The sequence below is a fragment of the Simochromis diagramma genome, unplaced genomic scaffold, assembly GCF_900408965.1.
Source record: "Simochromis diagramma unplaced genomic scaffold, fSimDia1.1 OVJJ01000664.1, whole genome shotgun sequence".
In the NCBI taxonomy this organism is placed as follows: domain Eukaryota; kingdom Metazoa; phylum Chordata; class Actinopteri; order Cichliformes; family Cichlidae; genus Simochromis; species Simochromis diagramma.
Window position 1 is genome coordinate 118474 of NW_024387368.1, and position 12317 is coordinate 130790.

Here is a 12317-nt window from a genome sequence, read left to right on the forward strand (position 1 = left end):
GCATCATTACAAATAAAAAGATGTATACTCAACTTAAGTTCAAATGCCACTAATATTTACTTTGTTTTACACACAACAGTGACATAACATGTATAAACAAACTATACCAGGCAGGTGGTCGATGGCTACAAAAGGTCAAATTTTGATATGAGGGTGTTAGGTTCTGCTAATTTGATGAGATTGTAAAATTGTGCTACAGTGATTTCAGTTATGCTGTGCACTTCACCAGCATTTTTACTGTAGCATTGCCAGTGTTCATATGAATAAGTATACTATGTTGTTATCATAAAACATTTGGAATGTTATTAAATCTTGTCAAGCTATTAATAACATAATGTGGGTGGTAGAACAAGACAATAAACTACATCTCTCCACACCTTATCTATCTCTACATGATCAGTAGCTGCATGTTGAAATCCTGTATATATGCCACTTGGTTCTGGTTAGGCTGTCCTTATTTTGTTCACTGCACATGATGGGATGACTCTAGGTACTCTTCTCCCTAGCCAGCCATACATAAACCAGGTAAACTGTCGATATGAAGCATACCTGTATGATCTTTAAAAAAAAAAAGAACTGTAGAATAATCATTTATGCTTTTTATCTTCACTGGTAAAACACAAATGTTAAGAAGTTGTCACAAACGAGGATGCAGTGGACTCAAGAGCAGAACCAATTGCTCGAACTATGTACAATATAATGAAAGGAAAAGGAACTTAAACAAGACTGGGTCTAACAGAAATTATTCGCAGGAACTCAGGGAAGCCCGAGGGCAGCAAAACGAACTTTAAACACAGGAGAAAGGTTTTACTGAATGGGAAACAATTAAAGGGCAGAGGTGAGTGGTACTAGTGAAGAGTCTTGCGCTAGCGGCCTTCTGGTAAATAGGTTTTTATATACCGTAAAATGTGCTTAAAAGGAAAACATTTGGCGTATTTTAATACCACATATATATCTTTGAAAGTACAGTGTGTATTTTAGCGCAAATATGTGTTAATAGCCAGGATTCCTTTTGAGGGAAAACATTTTTTGAAATTGTGGCAGGGGTGTGGTCTCTGGCCTGCTGTAGTGGAGAGGTGGTGCAGGGAGCTCATGGGGTGGTGTGTGGAAGGCAGAGGAGACACGTGTTTATGTTCAATTCACTTTTATTTATACAGCACTAAATCACAACAACAGTTGCTCAAAGGTGCTTTATATTGTAAGGTAGACCTTGCAATAATACATACAGAGAAAAATCCAACAATCATATGACCCCATATGAGCAATGACTTTGGTGACAGTGGAAAGGGGAAAAAAACCTCTCCTTTAACAGGAAGAAACCTCTGGCAGAATCAGGCTCAGAGAGGGGTGGCCATCTGCGACTGGTTGGGATGAGAGAAGGAAGACGTGATAGAAGACATGCTGTGGAAGAGAGACAGAGATTAATAACAAGTACAATTCAATGCAGAGAGGTCTATTAAAACATAGTGAGTGAGAAAGTTGAATGAAAAATAAAATACTCAATGCATCATGGGAATCCCCCTGCAGCCTACATCTATTGCAGCATAACTAAGTAACTAACAGTAACAGAGTTGCTAGAGACATAGAAATACTGTAAAAATACTTCATACTGTAACATAAAAATATTACAGTATGAATTGAACATGGATGCTGCAGAATGTAATATGCCAAACTGATTTTAAAGTGTAAAGTGGTGATATTCTATAGACATTTACTCTGTTTGGGAATGAACTCAGGTGGTGACCTTTAACACCACCTATCATTCACCGACAGTGCAGTCTTGAGATCCCTACCAGGGTGTTTCAACCTCCACTCACCCCTTGCCTTATGTAACCTCAAGAACTCACTAGGGTGGGGTGATGTCTTAGTAATGTTTTACATCTTGGCCCCAGTGAATTTATACACACCTTGGTTGATCTGATGACTTGTATCATCAAAAGTAGGCCAGCGATCCTCAGGACCACCTCCAATATGTTTTTTTTTGTTTGTTTTTTTAAATCATCTGGAATTCTCTATCAATTACTCTAAAACTGAAGATGCCTTTTGGATAACAGTCTATGTTTTCATTAAAAACGCAAAAGTAGTGCAGCGTTCGTCATTTTGATCTCTCAAGGATATATTAAAAACAAGTGGCTCATTTTATTTCACAAACTAAATTGTAGTTCTCTTACTTGTACTTTCTAGAGATCTTCAGTCTGGTTCAAGTCTGGGTCCCGGTATGTCCAATGACATTAAGGACATTTGCAGAGTTGTCCTGGCAGAGTGCAATGGCAGAATCAGCTGTGACCTCTTGTGGGAAAATGTTCCAAGCATCTTGCCCTGGATGATGATTTTTCCAGTCAGGCTGAAGAGGGGGTTCGTTCAGCACCAATAAGCCGCTCAGCCAGAAGCACTTCAAGAAGAGCTTATTCTTGCTATCATCATGAGTTTGACCTTCCTGTCCGTGTAACCCCTGCCATTGAGAAATTATTTAAGTTTACATGACTACAAACAACATAAAAATAAAAAAAAAACATCTTGCAATTGGTTGCCTGTCCCACAAACGTGCAGTGTTATGTATTTACAATGTCTGTAATGTTGTGTCTGTAATTCCAACAAACCTGACCAGCAGTGTCTTTGAAACCATAGTAAACAGCAAGCTGAAGGTTGTGAAGGGTTAACTTTGTGTATTCATGAACCTGAAACAAATAATGAAACCTGTCATTGATCTTTATCACAGAAGATCCTTGAGGTGACTTTTGTTGTGGTTTGGCACTATCCATCCATTCGCTTCCGCTTATCCTTTTCAGGGTCGCGGGGGGCGCTGGAGCCTATCCCAGCTGTCATAGGGCGAGAGGCAGGGTACACCCTGGACAGGTCGCCAGTCTGTCGCAGGGCCAACACACAGGGACAGACAACCACTCACATTCACTCGCACATTCACACCTAGTGACAATTTGGATTATCCAATCAACCTATCCCCACAAGCTGCATGTCTTTGGACGGTGGGAGGAAGCCGGAGTACCCAGAGGAAACCCACACAAACACGGGGAGAACATGCAAACTCCACACAGAAAGACCCCGGCCTGATGGTGGAATTGAACTCAGGACCTTCTTGCTGTGCGGCAACAGTGCTAACCACCGTGCCACCGTGTTGCCTATAAATACTATATAAATAAAATTGAATTGGATTGAATTGAAGCTTCAGTGATCATGTTTAACACATACAAAACACATCAGTACCTTCTGAGACGCTTGACTGTCCTCATTTAGGGTAAATGCTCTCTGTATCAGTTCCTTCTTCTGCTTTGTTTCCCCTGCTCCACATCGAAATCTGTACTATAATCGTCAGAGTGAATAAAAATATATATTTTTATAAGAATACAGTTCATACCACACTCTAATCTCACCTCTTCAGACTGTAAAATGCACCTGAATCGAAGCTTTGATTTCCTCTGGGTCGCTCTGAGTTGTCTGCAGATCAGGCTTGATTTTAGCCCAGTCCATCCTCAGCTCTTCATACATCTCTTTCAGTCTGGTTTCATTCACTGGGTTGTTCATGTTTTCAGATTTCCCCGTCTTTAGCGCAAGCTCAATCTCTCCTGCCACTCTGGTAATAGTAATAGATAATGTTGAAAAAATGAACAGATGGCAGTGTCTGGAGCAACATACAGAGCACTGTTAAATCGATGTTTCTGTACAGTACCTGTCTTTGAATGATTTAAATTCTTCTTCAGTTTCTTTATGTGCAGATCTGTGGAATATTGTTTGGTACAAATAAGTGATTTGTTTCTGTGCTCCACAGTTCACATGACTATAGATTAGGTATTTTTGGTTTCCCTGGTAGTTCTGATTTTCTTTATCATCTGAAAAATTTTGAATTAATAATTTCTCATGACCTTTGGAGTCTTTAGTTGCCAAATAAGCTATTTCGAATCTAAAAATTTGAATAAATCCACCAAACTAACTGTTTGGAATATCAGTGTTCACAAGCATACAGCCACACCAACAGAGGAGTTCCTTAAAGATGAAAACTGGAGAAATTAAAGACAGCAAGCAGTCATACATGTGAGATTTTAATAACAAGTTATGAACATGAATACTTTGATATAAATATTTCATTGATGTGTCTGACACATTGTCATGCTCTAACATTAAGGTATAAATATTTCTGTAATTTCTGCAAAATGTAAACAACCAACACCTAAAATGTCTGCAATCTGCACTTTTAATGCATGTCAGTTGTTTAATTATATATTTTTTTAAAACTCGAGAACAGGGTAGTAAAAAATGTATCTCTGTCCCAAATATTGTGAAGGTCACTGTTATTGAGGAAACACATGCTTCTATTATTAAAATAATAAATAAAATCATAAACGTTGGCTGTCACCACAGCCTGGATGTGGATTTGAAACATTTTTATGTCTTTTTTGTATTGAAATGTGTTTACCTTTCTTGTTGGAGTTTGTCTTCGTAAAACTCTTTCATCTCAACCAAACTGTTAGAACAATGAAAAAAAAAGTTATTCCTGTACAGGTTCAATTTCAATTTCTATCCCTTTTTTAATTTAATTTAATTTTTATTTTTTTTAAACCAGATCTTTAGTAAAATAGTAGTGTGTAAAAAAGTATTGTGCCTTTTTGGAAGAAATTCAACAATTCATTCAACAAAGTTTATGGATAGAAAAATGAAGTCTAAAATGAATTAATATTAGGAACAGAATGGTCTAAATAATCATGTACGTGTATGTTGAACAACAGTGAATATAAATACTGTTTCATGGGTGACAATAAAAATAGCATAAATGTAATTACCCTGCTTCTTTGAGTCTCACATTGTAAAATGCTTCCATCTCACACAAACTATTTAAAAACATAAACAGATTAATCTGTTAAAACACATCAGATCACAAATTCATCATTAAACACAGATTATGTGAACAATATCAGATCGATAATTTTTAAACATAATACCCAACATATAGAAACCAACAATAACAGTTTAAATTCTACATTTGTTTAAATTTGTTTACAAAGTAAATTGGTTTTGTTTGTTTTTGTAGACCACTGTTATTAAACTATATTGTGAAGTTAGTGATCAATCATCTGCAAAAGACTGCAAAATTTCACTGTTTAAAACAACACTTTAACAATGTAAATGTAATTATGTTATGCAATGTTTCACCAGATTATGCCAACAGTACCTCTCTTTGACTGATTTCAGTTGCTCCTCTTGACGTTTTATCACCATACTGTGAGACAAATATACAGCATGTAAAACAAAAGTATCATACTATCAGTGAACGGATTAAAAATTATGAAATAAGAAGAAGAAATGAGAAACTTCAGGCATTTATGAAAGATGAGAAAAAATATTTACTTTGCCTCACAATTTTTTTTCTCCATCTCAGCCAAACTGTTTAAAATCATAATAGAGAGGTTATTTACAATATGCAATACATTCAGTCAGCTCCATGATTAGAAATGAATGTGTGTCTACAGTTATGTGTATAAGAACCGCTTCAGTCTGAAAAACTGAGTCCACCACCTGATTCTGCAGTTTGTAGAACCTCCATCAGCAGCAGTAGCCTGCAGTGGTCGTTTCCTGTGTGACTTTATCAGCCAGAAGTCTTGTGCTTTGTTCACCTGCAGCTTTGCAAACCTAAGCCATTTAGCTATGTTCTTTTAGAGAGAAGAGGATTTTTCTTGCAACCCTTCCAAGCAGCCGTGCTTCTTCAGTCTTTTTTCTAATTGTGATGCCGTAAATGTTAACATTTAACTTGCTCACTGAGGCCTGTAGAGTTCCTGGGTTTGTTTCACAACCTTGTGATGAATTTGCTTCAATGCCCACTCCTAGGAAGACCGTCGTGTTCTCCAGCATATTGACATTATCTGTCCATATTTAGTGATCCCCCACCCCTTGGTTATGGCTCCTGGATATTTCTTTAAGACACTCTGGCTAGCCCAGCCACGCCCAAAAGCGTACATATAAAACAGCTGTGCAAAAAAAACCCCAGCAATTGTTCACCACTTGATTGCACCTTGTTCTTTGTTTGGTACCATATGTCGTGGTGGTGTGTATCCGTTTACCTTTGTGGTGTGGGAGCCTGTCTTGGCAGCCTCCCAGGATTCTGTTGCCCCCAGTCCGAAAAAAAAAAAAAGAAAAAAGAAAAGCTCAGAAGCTGCAGTGATAATATTTGCTGGTGCCTTGTTTTGCGCTCTCACATCCTGCAGTTCCTTCAGTCCCAGATGGAGGAAGTGATCCTACATGGCATGGTGGTGATCAAGGGATTAGGGCAGTTTCTGCTGGACACGAGGCCGACTCCACTTTAATCTCAACGCACCTGAAGGGTACCCAGCAACTTAATATTTGCATGCCAGGGCCCCTGGTTCCCCCGAGACCTGGACTTGTTCCTTGGCACCCTTCGGCTTCCTTCTCCTTCTTCCTTCTCCCTGGAGGATTAGTGAACACCATGCTCTGTTGGTCCACAGGAAATGCTGCAGGTAGTTTCTGGATGGAAAAAGGATGTTCATCTGGCTCAATCCAGCAATCCTGCCGAAGGCCTTGTCCAAATTTTACCTGTTCCAGTCCACTGAGCTACAGACAGCTTCCACTAAGAGCCTGGACCAGGAGGCGGCTCAGTGCCAGGCTGCCCTATGCTCAGGTCTATGAAGGGGGTGGGTGTGGGTTAGAAAAAACCTAAATTTCATGACCAACAAACTGCTAAAACGTCCCTTATTGAGGTTATAGAGATGCTCACATGCTCACAAAAACTCATGTTTTTAGTTTAATTAAGCATAAAATCAATCATACCATTCTGCAAAAGACTGCAACATTTGACTGTTTAAAATAATACATTAACAGTGTAAATGTAATTATGTGAGTTTAGACAGCAGACTTTGATGTTTCCCCAAATTATGCCAACAGTACCTCTCTTTGACTGAATTCAGTTCCTCCTTTTGATCGTTCACCACCATACTGTGAGACAAATATACAGCATGTAAAACAAAAGTCTCAGTGAACAGATTTAAAAAAAGAAGAAGAAATGAGAAACTTCAGGCTTTTATGAAAGATGAGAAAAAATGTTTACTTTGCCTCCTGAAGTTTTTTTTCCATCTCAGCCAAACTGTTCAAAAACATCATAGAGAGGTTATTCACAGTACACACAAAAATTTAGTAGTATTAGTTTCAGAGCAATGTTTATCGAGCTTTTTTAAAATGTAGAAGCTTATGATATGAAGATCATATAGCAAAACAGAGTATAATTCATGCAGTCTATCCTGTGTTCAGCTGTCGAAACTAAACCAGGTAAATGAAGCAATTTAAAACATTTCTGATCAGAAACATCAAATGATTTAAAAAAAAAAAAAGAATAAATCCTTACCTCAGCTCCTGTGGAGCAGCTGCTTTATTATAATCTCTATTTTGAAAGTAAAGAGGAAACACTGATATCACAGATATGTAGGCAGATGATAAATGTCCAGAGAGGAAAAATGCTAAACCGTAGCTGTACACTACATATTCTGTCAAATCATTTCAAACTAACAAAAACTGATAAACAAAACTCTAAATTTCATTCAGTCATTTTCATGTTTAAATGGTTCTAATTAGTGTAAAAATTTTAATCTGCCAGTTTATGCAGATGATAAAGGTTGATATAATGTACTTACCTGCCTTGAGTACTCATCGTGGTGTCTCCTGTTGTGTTTAGTGAAAGTCTTTTTCCAGTCTGACACAAGTACGACTGTTACACTGAACTCCACAGACCAGGGGGTGGAGTTCAGTGAGGTCCGCCCCCTGGTTTGTCCATAAATACTCTGTAACTGCTGCTCTTCAGCACAGTTTCCACAATGGATAACTCATACATCATAGCGATAGACTTTGGCACTGCGTACAGTGGATATGCTTTCAGTCTGACAAAAAGAGAAGCAGAAATTGAACCTCGTTTAAAATACTGGGGTCAACAGGTTTCACTGAGGACCCCAAAGACTCCGACCTGCATCCTTTTTGATGAACATGAAAAATTTCTCAGCTTTGGTTATGAAGCCCAGTCAGCTTATTTTAAAACACGAGGTGATGAAGCCAGAAAGAAATTCTTCTTTGAATGCTTCAAGATGTCCCTCTATGGCAAAGTAAGTGTAAAAATCTGATGATATCAATATTCTTATATTATGGGTTAACACTTTGTGCTTTGTGTTGAATGTTTTAAATGTACTAATAAATAAATAAATATAGCTCTAGCATTTTACTGATCTACCTTACTAAGTGCATTAATGTTAAACATAAGTATTATCTTTTGGCCAGATCATTTTTGAAAAAGCCTTTTAACAGTATAAATAAAGGATATATAGATAGACAGATATCGTTATATACAACTGAAGCTGTAAATGAAGTAATAGGTTTGTAACTTCTGACATGAGAGTCTAAATCAAGCAATTAACAGCTAACAACACGACAGAAGTCCTTTGTCATGTTATTCATATCCAGTCTGCCATCATAGAAGCTTAACAGTGATGTGACAATTGAAGCTGCAAATGGACGGTCAATGAAGGCACTGAAGGTGTTCACTGAAGCTCTGAGACACCTGAAGGAGGACGCTCTGAAATTCATCTCAGAAAATGCTGGTGGGAAGCAGTTTATAGCCTCTGACTTCACCTGGGTGGTGACTGTACCGGCCATCTGGGATCCTTCAGCAAAACAGTTCATGAGAGAAGCTGCGACACAGGTAACAAAGACAATAAACAGATGTACTGTGCAGCTATTTTAAAGCAAAAAATGACTTATTTGCCTTTGATTTTTAGGCAGGTATTGTGACCCCAGGGAAGGAAGACAGACTGGTCATTGCACTGGAACCAGAAGCAGCCTCAGTCTGGTGTAAGAAGCTGCCAGCTGATGGTTTTGAAAGAGAAAAAAATAGTGAAGTCACATTCGAACAGGCTTCAGGAACACAATACATTGTGGTGGACTGTGGAGGTACTCTATGTTTTCATAGTGTAATTTTTCTTACTTTTTATGTTTTTCATGGTTTGAAAGAGGAGTGAAAGAAGCCATTTATTTTCTTTCCATTTACATTCTACTCATACAATTATGTTTTATGCCAAAGTTTACAGGAGTTCAGATAATTTAAGTTTATCAATGTATTATTAATACAATGAAGATAATTTAGGCAGAGCACATCTCCCACATAATGTTGTGTTGTGGATATTTATTTATGTTAGCCTGAGAGGATGAAACTAAAATCATGCAGGTCTCACAGTTAAAACATTAAATCGACCAGAGTTAGTTGATACCAGATAACTAAATTGATATTGCTCCCTGTAGTGGCAATTCCTTTACTTTTGAAAGATCAAACGTCCCACAACCTAAAGTCCACAAGCCACTGCTGCACCGAGGTAATATTTCATACGCAGGCAAAAGAAGTCCATTGTCCAAACCTTTTAGTTGAAAGTTTTGGTTTATTTATCCATCTTGGCAAGCAATAACAAGATCCTTCCTGCTGCTTCTCCTGCTCTGGTAAAAAACCATAGGCCCACCCCAATGCATGCTGGTCCTATACCAGTCTCTTTATTTATAGAAACAAAATGGCCCTACAGCTCTTACTGACTAATTTAACAAAATAACAACAAACAAACAAATCATTTAAAACAAAATATTTACCGACAAATAAACCCCAAAATATAAGTAAACTAACAACAAACTTTAACTAACTTTCAAAAAAAAAAAAAAAAAAAGAACAAATAGCTCCAACACTCCCAAAATTTAGAGAATCAAATACAGGGAAGTAAAACTAAGAAAACACGAGCATTAGGGGGGTGGAGGAGAGAATGATTTGTAAAGATGCTATCACTTGTCACTTTTATTTTTAATTACTTCTTGTGTGTTGCAGGTGGAACCATTGACATCACTGTTCATGAAGTCCTGGAGGGAGGAGCCCTGAAGGAGCTGCACAAGGCCTCAGGAAATGATTTTGGGGGACAAACTGTGGATAAAAAATTCAAAGAGTTTCTCAGAGAAATCTTCAGTGATAGTTTGTGGGATGAATATGAAAAAGAGGATCCAGGAGAGCTGCAGAAGATGATGTATGATATCTCAGTTTTAAAAGAGAATGATGATGATGTGGACATCAGCTGCCCATATAACCTGGGTGAAATAGCAAAAGAAAAGCAGAAAATGGAAAAGTTTTTTGAATCAGTGAGAGGTGTTTCCTGGAATCGAGGATCCATCAAAATCTCAAAAGAGAAAGTAAGATCTTTCTTTGCTGAGAGTCTGAATGGCATCACCAAGAGTCTCAGAGAAATCCTGAAGAAAGATTTCAGGGTTGAGTACATTCTGTTAGTCGGAGGCTACGCTAGAAGCCTGATTCTGCGTCAGCATATTTCCAATCAGTTTAGTGGTCAGTGTAAAGTTCTGTGTCCTTCTCATCCTCAAGAAGCAATCATGAAGGGAGCTGTGCTGTTTGGAAGAAACCCAGCATTGGTGGCATCTCGAATAAGTGCCTTTACTTATGGGGTTTCTTTGTCTCTTAAGTTTGAAGCATCCAATCATAGGGCAGACAAGAAATACACAAACAAAGAGGGTGAGTGGTGTGATGGTATTTTCTGTGTACTGGTGAGGGAAAATGAGGAAGTGGGCTGGGATAAAACCAGTGAGTACAGCTGCACTCCAATAGAAAGAGATCAGACAGCGATTACCTTTGCATTTTATCGCACAGAGAGAAAAATCCAAGATCTAATGTATGTGGATGAGTGGGGAGTAGAGAACATTGGTTCTATTATTCTTGAGTCACCTGTCACAGCACGCGGCATGAATCGTGAAATCAAACTACAAATCAAGTTTGGTGCCACAGAAATGACGGTCACAGCCATAGACGTAGATTCAGGTTCAACTGTTAAAACTGAGCTCGACTTCATGGCTAAATCAAAGAGATCATTCAGAAACAACGTGGCAGAAGTGAATTCATGAAACATTATGGACAAACAAATAAATATATTGATGTTAGAGTCACTGCTGTCCTTAAGCTATAATAGGTACTCTAGCAGTTTCTTTTCTGTATCACACAAGTAGTGAAAACATCTTTCTTCTTATGATAATGAGAACCTGTGTGCAGTTACACTGAAGTTTATTAAAGCATTTTTGTATTATTACGATTAAAAATGTACAGATCATTCTTACAGCCAACAAGTGTGTGTGTGTGTGTGGGGGGGGGGGGGGGGGGGGGGGGGGATGCACAGTTCTGCATCCTTGCTCATCGAGCTTGGTGTTGCATGTTAGTGATTTATAGAGGGAAATGGGAAAAATATGGCTGCATGAAATTGTCTTCATCAGTGCATGTGTGAGTTAAGGGTGGTTATGGCCTTTGGAAATAAACAATAGGGGGCCCGTGTCCCTCTTGGGGGGACACTCCCATAGGGTTTAAATCTGGGACTCTCCACCATTTGACTCTAGATCTGAAGAAGCTTCTTGAAACTTAGAGAAGTCCAGACGCTTTTCTTTCCATTTACATTCTACTCATACAATGATGTTTTATGCCAAAGTTTACAGGAGTTCAGATAATTTAAGTTTATCAATGTATTATTAATACAATGAAGATAATTTAGGCAGAACACATCTCCCACATAATGTTGTGTTTTGGATATTTATTTATGTTAGCCTGAGAGGATGAAACTAAAATCATGCAGGTCTCACAGTTAAAACATTAAATCGACCAGTGTTAGTTGATCCCACTGGTTGATACCAGATAACTAAATTGATATTGCTCCCAAAATTTAGAGAATCAAATACAGGGAAGTTAAACTAAGAAAACATGAGTTTGGTGCTGGTGTCCTTACACATTTGTGTATAGTTCTTTGTATTCACCAGTGAGTGATAAAGGTTGTAAAGTCTGGAAGCATTTTTGCTTTATTACCATTAAATTATTACCATTAAAAATGTACAGATCATTCTTACAGCCATTTAAAGCAGACACGGACTTCCCCAAGACATCAAACTATATAAATAAAACTTGTGTATAATTCAATCCACCTTGACACACCTGGAATTTTGATTTCTCTTTTTCTTTTCTTCATAAAAATGCTAAACTGTCCCTTAAAGTCCAAAGAATTTGCTTATTTCAAATCCTTCAAAATGTATAATTTTTAATATTTTTATTAGCGTATGGTTCCTGCATATATGTTTTACAATCTACCCAGTGAGTCAACAATTCTTAAATAATTTAACCAAAATTACATAGAACAAAATGTAAATAATGTTATTGAGAAGTTAATTTGAAGAATTACTTCTATTACTTTAATTTGAATGATAATTGGGACATAAACAGTTACATTTATCCAATCTGGGGG

At 37.7% G+C, this 12317-nt stretch overlaps 2 protein-coding genes across 4 annotated transcripts; one reads left to right on the forward strand and one right to left on the reverse strand.

Moving 5' to 3' along the window:
• Nucleotides 1–1368: 1368 nt before the first annotated feature.
• On the reverse strand, nucleotides 1369–7681 carry LOC120718816 (golgin subfamily A member 6-like protein 4). The gene is made up of 14 exons (XM_040007529.1): nucleotides 7650–7681; nucleotides 7364–7399; nucleotides 7070–7105; nucleotides 6910–6957; nucleotides 5359–5394; nucleotides 5183–5230; nucleotides 4794–4841; nucleotides 4430–4477; nucleotides 3686–3733; nucleotides 3412–3589; nucleotides 3223–3318; nucleotides 2601–2678; nucleotides 2172–2452; nucleotides 1369–1401 (listed from the first exon to the last, which is right to left on the reverse strand). The coding sequence occupies exons 1-13, from the start codon at nucleotides 7664–7666 to the stop codon at nucleotides 2201–2203; spliced, it is 969 nt and encodes a 322-aa protein (XP_039863463.1). The 5' UTR covers nucleotides 7667–7681; the 3' UTR covers nucleotides 1369–1401; nucleotides 2172–2200.
• Nucleotides 7682–7811: 130 nt separating this feature from the next.
• Nucleotides 7812–10987, forward strand: LOC120718813 (heat shock 70 kDa protein 12A-like). Of its 3 annotated transcripts, none has more exons than XM_040007520.1 (4): nucleotides 7812–8111; nucleotides 8480–8704; nucleotides 8781–8952; nucleotides 9866–10987. In XM_040007520.1, the coding sequence occupies exons 1-4, from the start codon at nucleotides 7830–7832 to the stop codon at nucleotides 10939–10941; spliced, it is 1755 nt and encodes a 584-aa protein (XP_039863454.1). In that variant the 5' UTR covers nucleotides 7812–7829; the 3' UTR covers nucleotides 10942–10987. The 3 variants fall into 3 exon arrangements, with proteins under 3 accessions (XP_039863454.1, XP_039863456.1, XP_039863455.1); XM_040007522.1 differs by having other exon boundaries at nucleotides 7997–8115; nucleotides 8483–8704; XM_040007521.1 differs by having other exon boundaries at nucleotides 8003–8111; nucleotides 8467–8704.
• Nucleotides 10988–12317: the final 1330 nt, after the last annotated feature.

Bases quoted from the DNA above. Each gene is read 5' to 3' on its own strand.
- LOC120718813 (XM_040007520.1), top strand. From the start codon at position 7,830: ATGGATAACTCATACATCATAGCGATAGACTTTGGCACTGCGTACAGT. The intron at 8,112-8,479 runs GTAAGTGTAAAA...CTGCCATCATAG, and splicing joins AGATGTCCCTCTATGGCAAA to AAGCTTAACAGTGATGTGAC. The intron at 8,705-8,780 runs GTAACAAAGACA...TTTGATTTTTAG, and splicing joins TGAGAGAAGCTGCGACACAG to GCAGGTATTGTGACCCCAGG.
- LOC120718816 (XM_040007529.1), bottom strand. The intron at 5,395-6,909 runs GTACTGTTGGCA...GATTTTAAACAG, and splicing joins CTGAATTCAGTCAAAGAGAG to TTTGGCTGAGATGGAGAAAA. The intron at 2,679-3,222 runs GTACTGATGTGT...TATTTGTTTCAG, and splicing joins ACAGTCAAGCGTCTCAGAAG to GTTCATGAATACACAAAGTT.